General features: G+C 50.4%; 1 protein-coding gene across 1 annotated transcript in view; it reads right to left on the bottom strand.

The window, feature by feature from the left end:
- Positions 1-18,684, bottom strand: part of LOC122394286 (protein madd-4-like) — an 89,162-nt gene that overhangs the window by 55,644 nt on the left and 14,834 nt on the right. The window contains exons 4-5 of the mRNA XM_043391043.1: positions 13,533-13,677; positions 9,908-10,037 (exon numbers count right to left, since the gene is read on the bottom strand). Of these exons, the coding sequence (XP_043246978.1) occupies positions 9,908-10,037; positions 13,533-13,677 (275 nt within the window). The remainder of the gene's footprint in view (positions 1-9,907; positions 10,038-13,532; positions 13,678-18,684) is intronic.

Here is an 18,684-nt window from a genome sequence, read left to right as displayed (position 1 = left end):
GTCGGCATTGTTGGATGATCGGCCGTTTCCATTATGCAGGCCATTTCTGGGTATAACAGCCACTTCACGGGGCCCCATGCTGTTGATTTATTGGCTCAGCTCAGGCACGCGATCTGATGCAGTGAAAAAGGAATACCGCTTGTAGGCCATGCAGAACATATGTAGATTTATAAATCATACCTTTTTTAATAAATATAAGAGGGTGTATTACGGATGAAAAATAGAACTTTAACAACACAGTAAAACAGTATCTGGCAGCGGCATCCCCTAAATATGCGAACTCCTTGCTATAGCAATGGTGAGATATTTCATTGCAAGCGTTTCTTTTTAAAAGCCGTCAACTACCTTCCAGAATTTTCCGATGCGAATTTCTGAGCCAGCCACAGGCGCCGCAGGCCGCCTTAAAGGTAGTGTGCCAGCTTTCTTGGACCGTATGGAGTTAATGGCCCAGATAAGGAGAACCGGATTTTTAGAACTTATCCATACCTTCAAAACTCATGGAAACGTCTTAAATTCTTCAAATTTTGAGTACCCCAGTGCGAAATTCGCCCCGACGGGTTGTCGGTCGTACCCCAACCACATTTCACACCACTATGAACAATAAATGCACACACTGAAATCGCTATTACCGATATGCTCATCCAATCAAGTTTCGATAAACCCGTTCATCATCAGCTCCTGCGGTTTCGAACACGCCTGTTAGGTGGTGCGGTAGACCACGCCCAAAGCCAGGGCCCCGGTAACGTGAGGTAGCCGAGTCAGGGCAGCGTGCGCTGACCCAAGCCGGAGCCGCGCGTCCTCCCGGTGTCATGTGATAGCCCGGGGCTGCCCGCGGGGATGCGGTAGACCGCGCCCAAAGCTGCGGCCCCGGCTTGGGTCAGCGCACTCTGCCCCGACTCGGCTACCTCACGTTACCGGGGCCCTGGCTTTGGGCGCGGCTTCTGCTCATACTTTGTGGTGCGGTGGTGGTGCGTCGGGCTGCGCGCTCTGACTTCGGCCAAGAAAAATGCGTCAGCTGATCATTGTCATTTCTGCCACTTGCGTGTGGTGAAATGGGGTCATAACTTATAAGACGGCTTTTTCATATCAATTATTTTACATAAAATCATATTTCAAACCATAAATAATGTTCGACAGCCAAATAAAAGAAACAATACCAATACGGGCTTACAGTTTAAGAGAGAGAGAGAGAGAACTTTGTATTTACAGACACTTAGTCCAATGCTACATAACATGACGATTCATGGCACTCCCAGAGCATCATTCCATGCCGCTCTTAGCGGTGATCGCCGGCGTATGTCACTGTCAACCAGGACATTGATGATCGCGTTGGTGGATGCATCTAAACGCTGCATGAAACCCCATGCTGCTTTTCGGTACATCACGTCAAAATTATCTAATCCTTCACACACATGCATAGACGAAGCGCTACAGAACCTGGAGTAGCCAAAGAATATTCTGACAGCATTGTTAAGACACACTTTGAATTTTCTTATAACCGCAGCACTATAAGCACGCCACAAGTGAACACAGTACACAGAAGCACAGTAGGTCGTGAATAAATACTTTTTCACAGCATACGTACACATGCCAAATTTGCGAATGAGCGAATTGGTTCTACAGCACAGCATACGATATTGCTGCTGAATCTCAAGATCATCACGCACATTGTCAGTCATGAAGTAACCAAGATATTTGTACTCACTTACAACTCTTAATATTGTGCCACAAAGAGACAGCTCAGGAGTTTTAAGATTTTTCAAAGCCTTTGGACGCATAATCAAGCATACAGTTTTCTTTGTGTTGTACTTGATATCATACTCCTCTGCAAATCGTTCGCAAGTATTCAAGAGCACTTGCAAGCCATGGTGAGATGGCGAAAGAAGGATGACATCATCAGCATAAGCAATGTGATTCATGCTGCCTAAATAACGGCAGCCAACGCCAGTTTCATCCAGTGCTGAAGAAAGAGAGTCTATATACACATTGAACATGAAGGGGGAAAGTATACCTCCCTGTCTCACGCCGTTACTTACATTAAAACCGCCAGTTGTGACACCACCCCATTTGACGTGAAAAAGCTGAGTACCGTACCATTCAACTAGAAGTTTAACGAGGCTTTTATCAATTCCACGCTTTAAAAGTTTGTCATAGAGTTTCCAGTGATTCACTCTATCAAAAGCTTTTGATGCATCCAGAAAACAAACATACACGGCACTATTGTTTCTAAGGTAATAATCTGAAATTTCTTTGACTGCATATATTGCCATATCAGTACCATGAGCTGGCTTAAAGCCAAATTGATGGTCAGTTGTTTTTAGGTTCTCCTTGCAGCGCATAAAGATCAACGTCTCTAGAAGTTTAGAGCTAACACTGGCCAAAGCAATTGGTCTGTAGTTGTCCTTCTCCGAGATATTACCAGTTTTATCCTTCACGATTGGGACCAATACTACTTTAGTAAGGGCACGAGGCAGATGCCCGTGCTTTACCATCATACTGAAACATAGCGAGAGGTGAACAACACATGATTGAGGTGCGAACTTTAAATGCTCCGTCTGTAGGTCGTCGTGCCCTGGGCTACGACCTGATGACAGATCACGTATCGATCTGGAAACTTCAGCAACCGAAATAAGTGGGATATCAGGAAGGTCAGCATCAAGCTGTGACAGTACGGAAGGCCTTAAGCTTTGGTCCGTCACTGAATTAAGTATTTCAGCAAAATGGTTCTTCCACATTTCACCAATATTAGAAGCACCAGTGACGCCACCAACCGTAGATGCAAGCGGTGGCGAACTGTTGAGCTTTCTAACATCATTCCAAAAAGAGGATACATTTCGTGGATTTAAGGCTCGACATTGTGTTGTCTACGATTAGACAGCTGATGACTCATTCCCGTACGTCGTATGGTCGTAACACTATAATGACCTTTGCTTATTGTCACAAGTGCGCCGCATTCGCGATTGTTGCCCGACGCCTGTTTGCAGGTGAGCCCACTACAGTTGTTATACATATCTAAAAACCGATAAACTTTTAGGCGAAAAAGGTACTATTCCAGGCCCATTTTTGATTTTTTTTGCGATATTAGGTAAAAACAGAAGCTTCTTATCCTAGGAAAAATAAAATGGGAAATCTTTCAAAGGTGGCACACTACCTTTAACGAATGTTCAACTAGAGCCACCTGGACCCTTCCAATAAAACACGATACTCAAGTCACTACTTAATGGTTCGCCTTCATTTGTCCAGTATCATATTTGCACGAGAGTAAAGAAGAAGATCGTTGTTTCATTCCAGCGGCTAATTCAGCTTTCGATCGCAACAGTTTAACCCTATTAGTGGCAGGCTCCTGGCTACCCCTATTAGTGGCAGGGGGGGGGGCTGTTTACGACCCCCCTTGATATCTCGAGATCTAACGGGCCGATTTTCAAAATTCAAACGGCATTCGATTTCGCTCAACGTGATCTACATTTCTAAAAAATAAAAATTAAAAAATGTCAATGGGGGGGGGGGGGGGGTAGAGGGGGGTAAAAACGGGCAAATTGCAGATACATTTTAGACTGTTTATCACGGCCAGGTTTCTGAACCAATCTTAACGCAACTTTTGCCGATCGATAGAGAATGAACCAGGAATTTACATGGATCCTAAAAATATGCATTTTCTAAAATCATAGGCGGATACAGATCATTGAGATTGGGGGTACACAAAAAGTATAGTAAATAAGGTTTTTGTTGGTACTGTTTCTAAAAAGGGTGGTAATGGTCTTGTTTTGTTACAATTTTCTTATGAGAGAACGACTACTATTGTATTGGTCATGCATAGGCGGTGTCAGGGCACCTATGTTGGGAGGTAAAACATAACCACCCTTTTTGGACGCCTGGATCCGCCTATTATAGCAAAAACGTGTCAAAAGAGGATGCACAATAACTGTATATGTTATCACATGATACCTTTCATTCACTGTTCGTAAAACTGGTGCAGCATCGTGATCTTCGCCCAAATGACTCGCTTCACGAATAGGACCCCCCAATTCCCAGTGCTCTGGAGCCGCCCCTGGTAAAGTTATGAACTTGAAATTTTCAGGGAATGTGCCCAATTTAGTTTTAGGAAAAGTCAGAAAATTTCAGCATCGTAGCTTCAGCGGTTTCGGAGATATTCCCGAAAAACCTGAGGGGTGGATGAAAACAACCCCCCCTGCCACTAATAGGGTTAACACCAAACAAGCTACAAGCCCTCAAAGCACAGCTTGCTCAGTTAACAGCCATCGAAGTGCGACCTAAATCACAGCAGACACCGTAGCACAATCTAGAGCAACGGCAGGAAATCGACTGCTCCTTTACGATATCGAGACACAGCAAAAACACGAGACCATCTTTCGCGACCCGAATCATCGACAGCGCTCGACGGAATAAAGTGTGCAGCCAAAGGAAATGGCAGTGGTTTCGCACACGGTGGAAATTCGATGAAGCCATTCCACAACGCCCAAAGCGGCGAAACTCTGGGGCACAAATTTTCGCACGAAAAGATAGCGGCCTATCAGGCACATTATTGCCCTTTTACGGTGGTCGTGGGGTCGACAGTCGTCGAAACACGCCGGTCAGCACACGGGTGACCAGAGGTCGAATGGCCATTGTGTCTCAAAATTTCAATATCGCCTGAAGTCAAATGTCGCGTATAGTCCGCGCCCAATGAACTATCGAGGATTACACAGCCGTGGACATATGAACCATTCTAAAATATGTTCCTCAGCTTTTGTGTCATTGTCTTTCAGTTCCTGGCCTGGCCGATATTATAACAAAGAGTGTACATATGTGTTGCATTCGGGCGAAACGGTCGTGCCGCAGACAATTGTGGTTATTGCACCGGCATTGTGACAATGGCACTCCATTCAGTAAGCTAGCCACAGCCCATCTCTTTAAAGGGAGGTCCTCACAATACCAGCTCAGCCGCGATGAAATCCCTGTCTCATATTTCGCCTCAAACGAGGATAGAAATCCAACCCAGCCAAAATGGGCTCAACCACTGGGCTGTAGCGCACACATCTGGACACAGTTTCGTATATCGAATTACACTGGGTCCCGTCTCAGAAAATATTTCTCTTTCTTCTCGCATTGTCACAAATGTTTAAAGTTAGTACTTATAACCGATTTAGGCAGGTTGGGCACTAGCAATACCGTCCAAACACCACTAAATGTCAATAGATTTCTCTCGAACGAGTTTCTTATTGCCTTACAAAAACTATCTTTGCTACCAAGTGTAGCACGAGTTGACACAAAAACACACCAAACGCCACGCATCCAACGCCCAGCAGCCGTTCCATTCTAGCACCATCACCAGACTTTAATCACGCCGGTCTTCCAGCTAACGCGACAGAGCACGAGCGGCACGCCTCCCTCCGAGCCAGCACGCAATTCCTGATTGTGACCAACGCGCATCGTCGTCGTTTTTTGCATCAGCACAGCTCAGAGTCGTCGGCCCCGACGGCGACTGCAGAGACACGTCGGGACCTCGGACGGAGCGGCGTCGGGGACGTCGCCAGCAGTGATGGCGATAACCCTTCCGGGGTACGCCACTAGCGAATTGGACGGGCACACTGACCCGGCGGCGGCGCGCGGGCTCCAGTTGGCCCCGGCTCAGCGGAGCTAAGCTTAGCTCACCACCGACAGAGCTGAGGGAGCTGACCGGGCCCCCGGCGCCGGCCCAACCAGACAGAGACAGAACGAGCACATAATGGGGATAGTCCACGACCGACCGAGTCAGATGGGCCGGGTCACTGCCGATTTTTCGGCGATGTCGCTTGAGACATTGATCCGAGGGCGTCGCCGGCGGCTCCTGGCCCCCGGCGCGTCGCGACCATCGCTGACGGCGACGGGACCGACAACGATGACGCTGTCGTCAGTACATCGTCCATCGCGACGCATCGTCCATCGCGACGGAGACGACGATCAGCGATGCTGGTAACGACACAACTGACGCCGGCGACACTCATGACTCTGGCGATGACACATCTGACAACACCGACAGCAACGCTAGCTATGAACAGAGACTCGAGTTCGACAGTCGACGCCGAAGGGCTCCCGACCGAGACTGCTTCTCGCGAACAGAGCTGGTCGTCCGATTGACAAGAGGTCCCGTTGGGCGCCGCCAACCGTCGGCTGGGGCCAGTTCCATCAATCTGAGACGAGGCGGACACCCGAGGGACGGAACAGCAGCGGCTGGCGAGTCGGGTGACCGCGAGGCGCCCATTAGGGTCGTCCGAGAGTAACACGATATGGTAATCCGTACCGAAGGCCCAAGGCATTACGGTCTGTGATTCGGCAGCACAGATATGGACTTTGGAAACTAATGCGAGCATCCGATATTGAGATTAATCGGGGGATAGAGCGATTGATACTGATGTCAAACTACTGCGTCTCTTGGTTTGAAAAGCCGGCAATTGTAGAGGCAAAGGCCTTGAAGCCTGTTTTATCTAGATGAATATGTTCCTGTAACTTAGACGAATCAGCACACATCTTGCTATAAAAGCAGAATTGCAATGGAACAGCATACCTCCCATTTCTACAAAGATTTTAACAAACTATCCCGATTTCGGTCTACTTAGACCGTTGAGTTCGTACAACTTCTTCAAATTCCAGACCACACCAGACCGAGCGACCACGTCCTGCGGACTCATTTACTGCACAAAGAAACGGCCTCGGCCGATCGGGCCGTGTAGCTTCAAAGGAAGCCCGAGACCAATGATCCGGCAAATGTGTCTTGAAAAGACCGATGCATCGATTGGGTAGTCGGGCGAGTTCAGATGTCAGTGGACTCCGGATGGATGCCGACTGGCAATGCGTGTTTGGTGATTGCAGCAGCCAGGCGTCTCCGGATGCGACGGCGTTCTTTACAGAGACGCAGCGATGGGCGATAAGTTTTCAGAGACGCTCAATCATGCAGAAGGAACTGTTGGATTAGAATCCAGAAGGTCATCCTGGATGCCGCCGGCATGGAGCAATGACGCCGCGATCAAAGCTCTGTGGAATGTGAAGCTCTGAGCTCGCGTCAAATATGATTGTTGACCTATCAGATTGGTCAATGGACGACATTTGAAGTGATTTAAACCGATTCAGCGGAGCACAAGCCTACCCACACAGGCTGCCAATTCAGTCACGCAATGCACACCTTATCAAACACACACTAACGACAAAGTCTTTCAGGTCTGTCGGCCATTAACCCCATCGCCAGGTCTCCGCCGTGGGCAAATGGACAGAGGACAATGGCCTGGGGCCATTCGGCGTCGGCGTTGGTCCGCGGCAGCAGCAGGACGACGCAGTGGGCGGGACTGACCATGTCGTTACTGCCCAGCTGCCCAGACAATGCCCGAGCTCGTACATCTTCATCGCCGCCAACTGGGGTGTGTGCGCCGCTCTCCCGACGGCCTGGCCGTGGGCGCGGGGGGGGGGGGCGCTGGGACACCCACCCACCGCGCTCTGGGCGGTGAGAGTATGAATTTAAAGCAGCGTCGGTCAGATACGTTCCCGGGAAACTCATCTGCAGTGGACCACGGTTGAGGGTGGCAGCGCTACAAGGCTGCAGGCGGAAAATGCGATCACGCCCGCCGCTTGGGTGACATTGGCCACGGTGGCGACATTTCAGCAGGCTGTCAATGCACTGGCTGATCTGGGGTCATTCAAGAAGCTCAACTGGTCCTCGGAGCACTCCTTTGATGGGCTGCTTAAACATATATTGCACGATGAAGAATATATGTAATATAAATGATCATAGGCTTCTAAGCGATGGAACTTAACATATGTGGCGATGACAAGTCTGTATGATTGGTGTGTTTAATGAGTAACTCAGCAGATGAGTTTTCAGAGATGTTCGGTGCTGCACAGGTGCTATGGCAATGATAAGCTGGGAAAACCTATGCATGTTTTGTATTATTTTCTAACAAATTCATGTATTTCATTGTCATCTTCGTTAAGCTAAATGGGAAATAGATAGCTTGCTAAGTTCCAAAATATGTAGTTTTTTTTCTGTAACATGATGCAAGTTCTATCAAACGGCTGACACCTTCGACGACCAACAGTACCTGTTACATTTCATGAGCCTCACAACAGCAGCCAATTTCCCCGATGCATGCCACTCAATAAACACCAAAGCGCAGTGGCATCATCAACGTCACAATAAACCACCAAGAACCTGTTGAAAATGCACCTCAAGCCCCCATCGCATGCATGGCATGCAAGAAGTCCCGGCACTTGACGAAGTGGGCGCATTTCCGTAGCATATAGCGCATTATGTTGGCCCGTCGACCTGGGAAATGGCTGGGTTATCGTCTGCAGGCCGACCTCTGGTCGCGCCGCTGTGCCGTCTGATCAGAACTCCTGAGCCCGTGAGCTGTCAGACCGATGAGTTATGGCCTCCCGGCGACCCGTTCACGGCAGGTGAACGGACCAATAACAGTCGCCACGGCCCCCTAACTCTCGTAACAGGGCGATGAGGGAAATTTGAACTGCCATCAAACGGATATTGAGGTATTGTATATTGAAACGTTCCAATTACCGAGTCTATGGCTGTTTGAGGTAGCCCCGACCGGTGTCTTTTGTTAGGATACTTTCACAAATACAGGAACGATTATTGACAGCAATGATGGAACGGGTTTTTATAAACGCTTGACTACGCCGCAAAAAAGCTTGCGTGTGCATCATAGTGCTTTTTAGGATAATCGAAAACTGAACCAAAGATGGCATAATCATAATCATTAGCGCTGTTCAAAACCTTGTTGCCCGTTTCGTCTCTCGAATACACTTCATATGGTTCAAAATTTCATTATCAGTAAAAAGCTCGCATTTTCGGTCAGGGCTGCGCTGTTCCTAAAACCACCCAAGCTCTACAAACCTTCCTTAGACAATAAACCACCACCAACCGCTCTCTCAGTTGGTTATGGGGTAACTCCTTCCCACGCGAAAATCTCCGCTGAAAATAGAAAGTGTAACTTCCAATTCCTAGTCGACGCGCCGGTCCTCAGAAAAACATCGCCGTGGGGACGCTCGGAGCCCCCGCCCCACCCCGGCCCCTCCCATTCCAAGTCGGGTGAGCTCGCGTGCTGCGCCGACGCTTAATTGAAACTCGGTCCGCTCTTCTTGTCTCGTTCGGATCCCATTCTCTTTATCACGCATGCTCCCCGCGGCTATGCACGTATTTTTCTAGTGTTATGTTGGTGGCAGGAGGCACACGCTTCTACCGTCAGTTTGAATGCATAGGGAAACCCCGTCCATAGTGGTACTGAGGTCCAGGCGCTTGCAAAAGTGCATAATGACGTCATATAGCCGGCGCCGGGCAGATTGCCAGCAATTACACCATAGATTACGAATTGAAATGCCAGCAGTAGTGCAACAATAAGTAATAAGACTAGCCTGAACCGTACTCTCGGTCCCAAAATAGCCCTGAATTGTGACTGAGTGTGAATACTGAGCGTAGCGCTCATTCTGTAACAAATGCCTCTATTTCGGGACATGATACTGCGGGGGTGCACGCGACGCATCCACGTCGGCATGCAAAGTAATCTTTAGGCTACAGAATGAAGGACAGTGTCATAGCAGAGGCATGGAGAGACATGGCAGACAGATGCTTAATATAAGCTGCTGAGGGTATTGAGAAGTCCCTGAAATCGTGTTCTTCGTACCTTCTGCGCTTGTCTGCCCAAGCGTCAGGTCACAAATTGATCTAACCTGGCTTGGCACGGGGTCAGGACAGTCTTTGACCAGACGAGACTTCAGATCAGGACACACACCGACCTTGCCTGACACTGTGCCTTCATACTGACCTGACCTGACGCGGGGTAAGGACTGGCCTAATGACCTGGCTTGGCACGGCGCCAAGGCACACACTGACCTGGCTTGGCACGGTGTCAGGGCACACACTGACCTGGCTTGGCACGGCGTCAGGGCACACTCCATCAGACGGTCGCGAGGTCGCAGACGGAAATCACAGAACTGTTCCGATACCTCGATACCGGTTGTTCGACTTGTGCACACCGGCCGCATCACTTGAAATCCTGCGGGAGAGATTAGAGGTCAGGTCAGGTTAGATAACACTGAAAGTGAAAGCGTTGGTAAGATGCATTATGTGACACCATCAGTAACAGCTTCAAACATACCAGAAAATTGGTAAGAGTGAAAACAAACCAATAATCCCATAAGGACACTGACACCAGGAAGCAACCAACACTCTCGAACACGAACTTTTCTAGTCAGACTCTAGCCACAGGTCGCATTTCAAAAGCGGCGCCCGATGAGGTCACAGGTCATCCCACTGCACAGGTCGGGCAGTGGCACACTAGCGGCTGCCGTCTCACAAATAACTGTCGTGACAAACGCGTCTTTCGCTGTCCAAAACATGACATTACTCTGAAACGCGACGGAGTTGACATGACCGCCATGACACTAATTTGGATGGGCCACATGCCAGACATGGCAAGGAACAGCTCTGCTGCTCTAGACTGAATGTCGTAACGAGCGAGACAGTAAAAACTAAAAAGTGTTGACATGGCACAAGCTGTTTTTACAAATCGACTGGGTGGGTTTGTCACCCGGTCGTGGCCTATCAGTGCAGTGGTGGTTGTTTGAGCTAATTGCGTAGTTAGTATTGATTACTAGGCATTCTAAGCGTTTAACAGTTTTTAAGTTATTGGAACGATCGATTCGGCAATGGTGCATCAATTAGATCAGTATCATCTTTATAAGAGAGTACGGATAATGTGCTTGCTGTGAACGGCTTTGAAGTGTGAGCCAGCTTGCAGGATTGCCGTACAAGTAAAACATGGTTAACGCGGTGAACACGTAGCCACGCTACTGATGTTCCAAGCCTAGCAACTCCGCGACTTTACCGACTCCCTACTCGAGTAGCCGATCTGTGACTCAACCAAACACACAACTACTCAGCCTCCGACTCCCAATCCAACCCCTCAGCCTCGCGATATACACAGCTAAAACGACCGCCACAGCCCCAAAGGTTGGCGTCTTCAATCTCCATAAAAGGCGGTTAACATCCCCGCTTTCCGACGTCGATTCCGCCACAGCCAGGTGAGGTGATAAAGGACGTTTTACAGCGCGTCTGAGGCGGCCTCTAACCCGAGGATCATCCCCCGAACGCCGCGCCCGAATCCTCCCGGAGAATACAGGCCATTTGGACGGTAAAAGCAACCGCCCTCGTGTCGGCGAACGGCGCTCTTTAGTGAAGAGCCGACAAGCACTTACGGCTGCGAAGGGATGCCGGTCGGGAGGGAGGAGTTTAATAAAAGCCGAATCGTCAGGTGCTCAATGCTTTGATACCGTTTGAAGTTCCCGAGTGTAATGAAGATGCTGTGTGGTATGACACAGGGTATAAAATACGATAAATTATCTTTTTATACTGCAAAAAGAACCTCGCTATGCCTACTTCTCGCACGGTGAGTCCATCTTTTATTTCAATCAAATAAAATCAACTGCACTGAAAACATGTTTCTTAAAATTGTTCTTTAATTTGAAATTTAGCTACCTAGAAAACAATAAGCGCTTTTTTAGAACCTTTGCCACAAACGTTGCAATTGATGACCAATGACCATGTCACATCAACCTGAAGGACTTCGACTAGGTACGTCACATTTTACAATCGTTTCTAAACGAGGCATCTCCGTATGCAATGGGAAAATACCTGCATTTATTCTCTACTCAATGGCAAATTACGACTGCAACGGCAGTCACAGACCGTATTCCAGTGATCAATACAACCACATTAGCGTCCAAGGCTCTTCCATTCACTGTCATTTGATCACATCGCGTGTACGTGTGAGTCCCCCTCGCCTCCCCTGAAGCTCAGTCAGCTCGCCATATCTCCCGCATCTCCCAGACCGTATCCGCGTGTGGAAGACTCCCATGTCCGCGGTGCCGTTGCCTCAAAAGCGAAGAGGCACGACCCACCGCGGCCCGACACTGCTGGGGCTTTGCCCGCTGCGGCGTGCTAACTAAGCCCTGTGAGGCCGGGCGCCCGCAGGTCGGGGCTGCTGAATGGGTCGCCGGGAAGCACCGACCGGGGACAGCGCGCAGCCACGGGGCGGTGGTCCTCGAGCGCGAAATCCGATCTCACGGGTCGCCGATGGACCGAGCGTCTCCGAGAACCGGGGCAGAGGGGCGGGGAGCGACGGCAGAGGGGAGGGGCTGTGCGAGGAAGACAATGTGTGAAGATGGCAGCGGTTACGGGGAAGAAAGGAAAAGTCGCCAGCCGGAGATGGAAATAGTTCCCGAAAGGCTGACGTGTAACCTCGAGAAAAGGAGACGCTCGTAAGCAACAAACGAGACAGCCGAGGCCAAATTTAACTGGAAATGCTGCACCTGACAGACAAGTTATTGAACTCTTGTAGCCAGTTCTCGCCCTGTCTGACAAGACTGCTTTCGAAACTCAAGCACGCGTCTGGATGCGACGCAGGCAGGAAGTGATCGAGAATGCGTCTCACGAGGCGGCTTCAACGCAAGCAATGAAGTAACCCCGCGGCTCCAGTGAACGGCTGTCGATTTGAACTGACATGCCGAGTCGGTTACTGTCAGTCTGTCAGCGCCGCTTCAGAGCCTCAGACGAGTGGTGTCTGGCGAGATGCCCCCACTCCCTCCCCCAGGGCGCTCGCTGCTTTCCGAACATCGTAAGCGAGAGATTAGTGTAGTGTGGTAATTTCTCAATCAATCAATACACAGACTGAACAGTCCACATTGCAATTTGCCGCCTCAAGTCATTGAAATTATACATCCTTGAAATCCCCTGCGAAAATGAAATTCATCGTTGACGGAGATGTTGATGAGAGACGCAGGTCTTGCTAAACAAAATGTGTTTATCTTGAAATAAAAAAAGTCCACAAATTTTAAGGATAACACGGCGCACCAAGCACTCTACAGGGTGATTTTTTATACAGGGCAAAAAGTAAAGAGCAATGGCGGTACCAGAAAACACATCAACTGACAGCAAATGTATATCTTTGTAATAAGCACATTCTGACATTTCATTTGCACACACAAACTTTGAGTTTGAGCTCCGTTTAGGCTTACAGAACGTGCTCGAAGTGAGCACAGTTTTAATGCACGCAAGCCTGGAGTAATTGGCGATTTTGGGGAAAACATTTTGTTGTGCGCCATTTTCACGGAACTTCACAACAAAATGAGTCCCAAGAAGTCTTTAAAAGGTCCTGAAAACAAAATGACAAACAATTTCCTTTCACATGGATATACTTTTTTCGCGTTTGTTATATGTTTTGGTATCTCTAGGCTTAAAAACTTTTTGCCCTGTAAAAAAATCACCCTGTAGACCCAAAAAAAAAAGACCATCGTGATCATCCGAAGGGTACTAAGAAAAATGTCAGCTTCTTTGGCACACACTCAAACATGATTTACACCCATGACAGTGACACCGAGGCTCACCATTGCAAAAGACCGGGGACACCAACGATCCCTGAACTGCAGACATGCACCACAGAGGTGTCCACCGCCCGTGCCTACCTTGCAGGGTACGTCTGCACAGTACCTACCTCCACCGCAGGTGGCCGAGCAGGGTGCGATCTCCTTCTCCTTCCAGAAGTGGTGTGCCGTGCTGCAGCTGGATCCGTCGCCGCCGCACACTCCGCACACATCCACTGTGCGGTTTGAGCCGATTCGCAGGTCACACCCGAGAGGCTGGCAGAGAGACGGCGAGGTCAGGTCACGGAGGTCAGGTCAGGTGTTTTAAGTCAGACAAAGTGTTAGTTCAGGTCACCGGGTCAGGTCGGTCAGGCCACACTGCGCAGCTGTTGTGTCAACAGACAGTCAGCTTAAAAAGTCTAGCCCAGTCAGCTTAAAACTCTAGCCCAATCATTCTCATCGTTCGATGAAGATCAGTCATTGCTTCGCCGTTGCGTAACTTCAGCTGAGTCGTTCTGTTTGCTCCATAGATGTTTACCACACACTGTGTTGAACCGATAGGCGCCGTGCAGTGTGCTCTTTGATGTGGTTATTCGCTTGATATGACGTGATATGACGTCATGTGGGTAAAGATATGACGGCGTTATCTGTTATATATGTCTGCTTCACTCTTTCACAAATCTTACAGTTAGCCCTGTAACTGCAATTGGCAGACTTTCAGCAGGTGAATGGCTGAGTGATCCCCACGTAAGTGTAGTAAGACAGGGGCAATGACATGTGCCCAGCTTATCCATTGCGGTAACGTGACGGTGGCCGCTCAATCAAATAAGAAGCTTACTCTGTTAAATCGCGTGTGATGTTTCCTTTGCCGCCCAGCATGTCAGCAGGGTAAGTCGCCACGCATGTCAGAGAATTATTACGCCGGGTCAGGACATAAGATTAACAACATAATTATCCGACCTCACATTGAAGTCTGGAAATTGAATGGCATTCAAAAGATAATGTAACTGAAATGCAACCATCATTGCAATTACTTTCCGTGGCCCAACTGTGAACACAGAAAGAACTTAGGTATGAGTTCGAGGAATTTTAAAGCGATACAACAGCTAGAAATAATTGCGTGCTCCATATATCCAGAATACGGATGGATATGTTGAAAAGCTTCAGAGATGTTTGAAACATTATCAGAATTCAAGTACCATATATTTCACATTTCTTCAAGGCATTAAGTCAACCTTATCTTATCAAGCTAATGATATATCCTTCAGACATTTCAACTGTGCATTTCCTGCAAAGATGATACTGCTTTGAAAGAGCTGTGAATCAATCCAGCCTTCAACACATGTCGTACACTGAACCTCTCAATCCTATCACTTTTACGTGAGTAGTATACCTTCAACGATTATTTTACTCGAGTGTCGCATCGCGACAAATAACTGTACCTCTCCTCGACGGCTTTCATCCTACCGATCCGATCAAGGCTTGGCCATTTCTCCCCGCCCAACGGGGCATCAACCTCTCCATCTCATCGTCTCGCGCCTTCTCGCATGTTTCGCTTCCGTTTCATCCCGGCGTGGGGCGACAGATCTCTGCGGCCATCTCCAGCCTCGCCCTGGCCACGTCGGTTCGCGCTGATCTCTTGTTTTTGCCCTGTCGCCGACAGCAGCGTACAGCCAGCCGCCTCAACGGGATAGGACCGACAGCGGCGACGCAGCGGCGGCGGCGGCGGCGCGGAGGGCGGCGCACCACAAACGGTGATAGCACAAGAAGAAACAACAGAGCCGATGAGAGTTTTTACACCTGTCTGCGTGCCGGCTGTAGCGTCTGTTCATTACTCCGTCAGGCTGACGTCAAGGACCGCTGGCGGTGACCGCTCTATCCGCTCGTAATGCGCCGGCCGGCGGACGACAGCGGTGGATGGAGTGGGTGCGCGACCGCTGTGTCCGGCCCACCCGGCCCGGCCCGGCCCGCTCCGTATTGATCCAATGCAGGGAGCGGGCCGGATTTTCGTGGGTCCTGGCCCGGGGCGGACCGGCTCAGGCTGCTGGCATGCGGCCAACTTCCGTCGACTGTGCCGCCGGCCGCCGACAGAGCGGCGCCTCGGGGCACGGGTCAGACCGGATCTCCGCTGACCCTCTGAGTCATCCGGTCAGCGCCGACAGCAGCCCAAACAACGGGCGCGGGGTTTGCACCCAACCACTTATCCCCGGTGACACTGGACGGACCGACCGGCCAGACAGACGGTCTGGAGAGCGCCGAGACTGCGAGCGCGAGACAGCGAGTGCGACTGAGACAGCGAGCGCGACTGAGACAGCGGCCGTGACCGAGACAGCGGCCGCGACTGAGACAGCGACCGCGACTGAGACAGCGACCGCGACTGAGACAGCGGCCGCGACTCTCAGCCTGACAGGGTAAAACGGCTAGAAACGGCTCCGATTTCGACAGTGTTTTGAATGACATCCATTGGTTTCAGTATTGCTCTCGATTACACAAATGGTAGTCTTGCTGTAGCTGATTTGAAGATAGGCGGGACCAATTAATTATTGGATTAGAGAATAATGCGATTGACTTGTAAGTAAGGCATGTTATGTGTCTAGCATTGAACGACTATCATGCGAATGATTGCAGAATAATTCTGCTCCGCAGCTCAGCTTGAGGTTAACCGATCCTATAAAAGGACATACCCCGTACCTCTCGCACAGAAAGGCTAGATGTGTCATTTAGACGTTGAAAACCACGACCTATGTACGATCTCCTGAATTCATTTCACATGAAGTTAATCACAAATTACTGCAAGTCATATTTCGCAAGAGGTTTTCGCGGGTAAGAGCCTGACAGCCTGGCCTTTCTGGAAACTAACTTTAATTGCATTTTTTAACACCATCAAGCGGAGTAAAATCCCGACTTAAAACTTATTCACCGCATTAGGAGCTGCTCTGTGGCTTATTCTCCCGCCTCATCCACCGGCAAACTTCATCTCCGGCGCAGAAAAACGAGCATTCCTCCTCGCTAGCCCGCCGACTAACGGCGCCACACTGCACAGCGCCGGACTCTGCCGTGGAGCCGCGCCGGCGGCAGAAGTGGCGCACAACTGAGACGTGCCGGCACAAAAACGACACAGTGTCCCGGCGGCAGCAGTGTGCTCCCACGCCGGGCAGATCCCCGCGGCTCTGTTCTGTCTCAGAAGGAGACAACTCCTCCAGCCGGCGGCTCGGCGACAGAACGGAAAACGAAAACGAATTCACGGCCTCGGCATGAAGTATGGGCCATCTTATAAATCACGGCAAATCACCGGTGAATATGGCATTATGTTCTAGAGACTGGACAGATGGGAACTCTGGACGAGCCGCCGAGCGCTGAATTAATCAAACTATATGCAAAATGTCCTAACCCAAAATTGATGACGTCGATTTTTCCATTGGCGCCAAATTGCGAAACGCCTTAGATGGATCCACGTTCCACATACTCAAACCAACAAACAAGAAACGCCGTAAACATGGAATAATATGCATGGATGTGTTTTTTTTTTTTGCTAAATTCAGGGTCAATGAAGACGCTTTATCAAAGTTGGCTGACATGACCGACTTACATTTTTGTTGGAAAGTTAAAATACTCATTTCATTTAGCATGTGATTTCATTATGAAAATCACCGTGCTTCGCGTTGCAAAAGATCGTCAGACTTCCCGTGGCCCCATTCGCAGCCTCTGTATCCAGTTGCACCACCGGCAGTGCGTCCCTCCACCAGTCGGCAGCGCACGGGTCATGGCAGCCGCCGCCACGGATCGGTTCGTGATCCATCGCGGCGATAATAAGAGCCGACGGACCCGGAGCTCTCGGTCGGCCAATCCGTCAGCTCCGCCAGACTGCGACGGCCGGTCGCCGACTCCGACTGCGGCCGCGGCAAAAACAGCCGCCGACCGATCAGTGCGCTCCTCTGGAGATTAGAGGAAAGCCCGTGTCGGTTGATGGAATCTGGGGGGATCTGAGGTGGATTTGATACGCCGGCACCAGGTTCCAGCGCGGCGCGGCTTTGAAAACAGCCTTGCCCCTTCACAAGGTCATCTCGACCCAGATATGAAAACATCGATCGGACTACTTTTCCTGACGGGCCGATATGGAACATCGCTCTACCATTTCCGACATCCGGTCGCTCGATGACGTCATGAGAGCCTATGACGTCACCCTCTCTGTCGCACGTTCCGGGCGTTCCCGTCGTTCGCGGCGGTGCAAATCCGGAGGCACTTCATCAGGGCGGCCGTGCCACTCACGGCGGCCCGGCTTTATCTCTCCCATGAGCGGCCGTAATCAGTAACGAGAACGGCTGCCGCTCGCATCAGCCGAGCTCCAAATTAACGGCTCGCCGCAGCCGCCGCGCCGCGCATCGCTCGCCGCCTTACCACTTTACGGCGGCAGCGTAACGCAGCACAGAGCGAGTTTTATTCATGCCGCCGGTATATCATTCTCGTCGCCGCCGTCGTTGTCGCTGTCGACACCCACACTGCTGCCTACGCTGCTGGGAACACCAAGCGTCGGGAGCCCCTGGTATTAATTGGATGATCAGGCGTCGACGACTCGGGCATTATTCGTCCTGACTTATCGGATCCAAAGCCGAAACCAGAGCGACGACGACAATGCGTTGGCGCTGCTATCTCCGGAGACAAACGTTAAGCCCCGTCGCAGCCGTGGACGGTAAATTCGATAGGGCGATGAACGCTTTCGGATACGACGACGGTTGGAGGCTTGCGAGACCTGTATTTGGGGATTTCCTGCCCTACCACGGATAGTGCAGTCTGCAGTTCAAGAGGTGTTTCCCGATCGACTCAGGGGTTGTGGTAGTTGGGATGGCTGGGGTACAGGAAGTCCTGAGGTGACATGAGGACATCCAAGGTAACACCGGGTATGATCGAGTACCACGGAGTGTCACGCCACTCGGGCAAGATCGACGCCAGCACGCGTCGTCACCTCACAGTGGCATCGACGCGACGTCCATCGACGACCGCTGGCGGCACAAACCATCGCCGTCGTCGTCGTCGTTGACAGTCGATACAACATGGCACGGGTGCCGATACGGTTCAGTAGCACCCCTCCATTGCAATGTGTCGCTGTGTGTCGGATAGCGTGGGTCGTCACAGCTCCTTGATCGGACTGATGGATCGGAACTGACGCGCGGTGGGCGGTGACCCGGCCAAGTTACGAGGGCGAATTCATGACCTCCTGGAATGCATCGATCGGTAGCCGGGCTAAATATCGCCAGAGCCTGTGGTGTCATAGAAGGGCATTGG

This window comes from Amphibalanus amphitrite, unplaced genomic scaffold (genome assembly GCF_019059575.1).
Source record: "Amphibalanus amphitrite isolate SeventyFive unplaced genomic scaffold, NRLGWU_Aamphi_draft 000583F_arrow, whole genome shotgun sequence".
Classification (NCBI taxonomy): domain Eukaryota; kingdom Metazoa; phylum Arthropoda; class Thecostraca; order Balanomorpha; family Balanidae; genus Amphibalanus; species Amphibalanus amphitrite.
The sequence above is the reverse complement of the archived record's forward strand: the minus strand, read 5'-3'. Positions and strand labels throughout refer to the sequence as shown.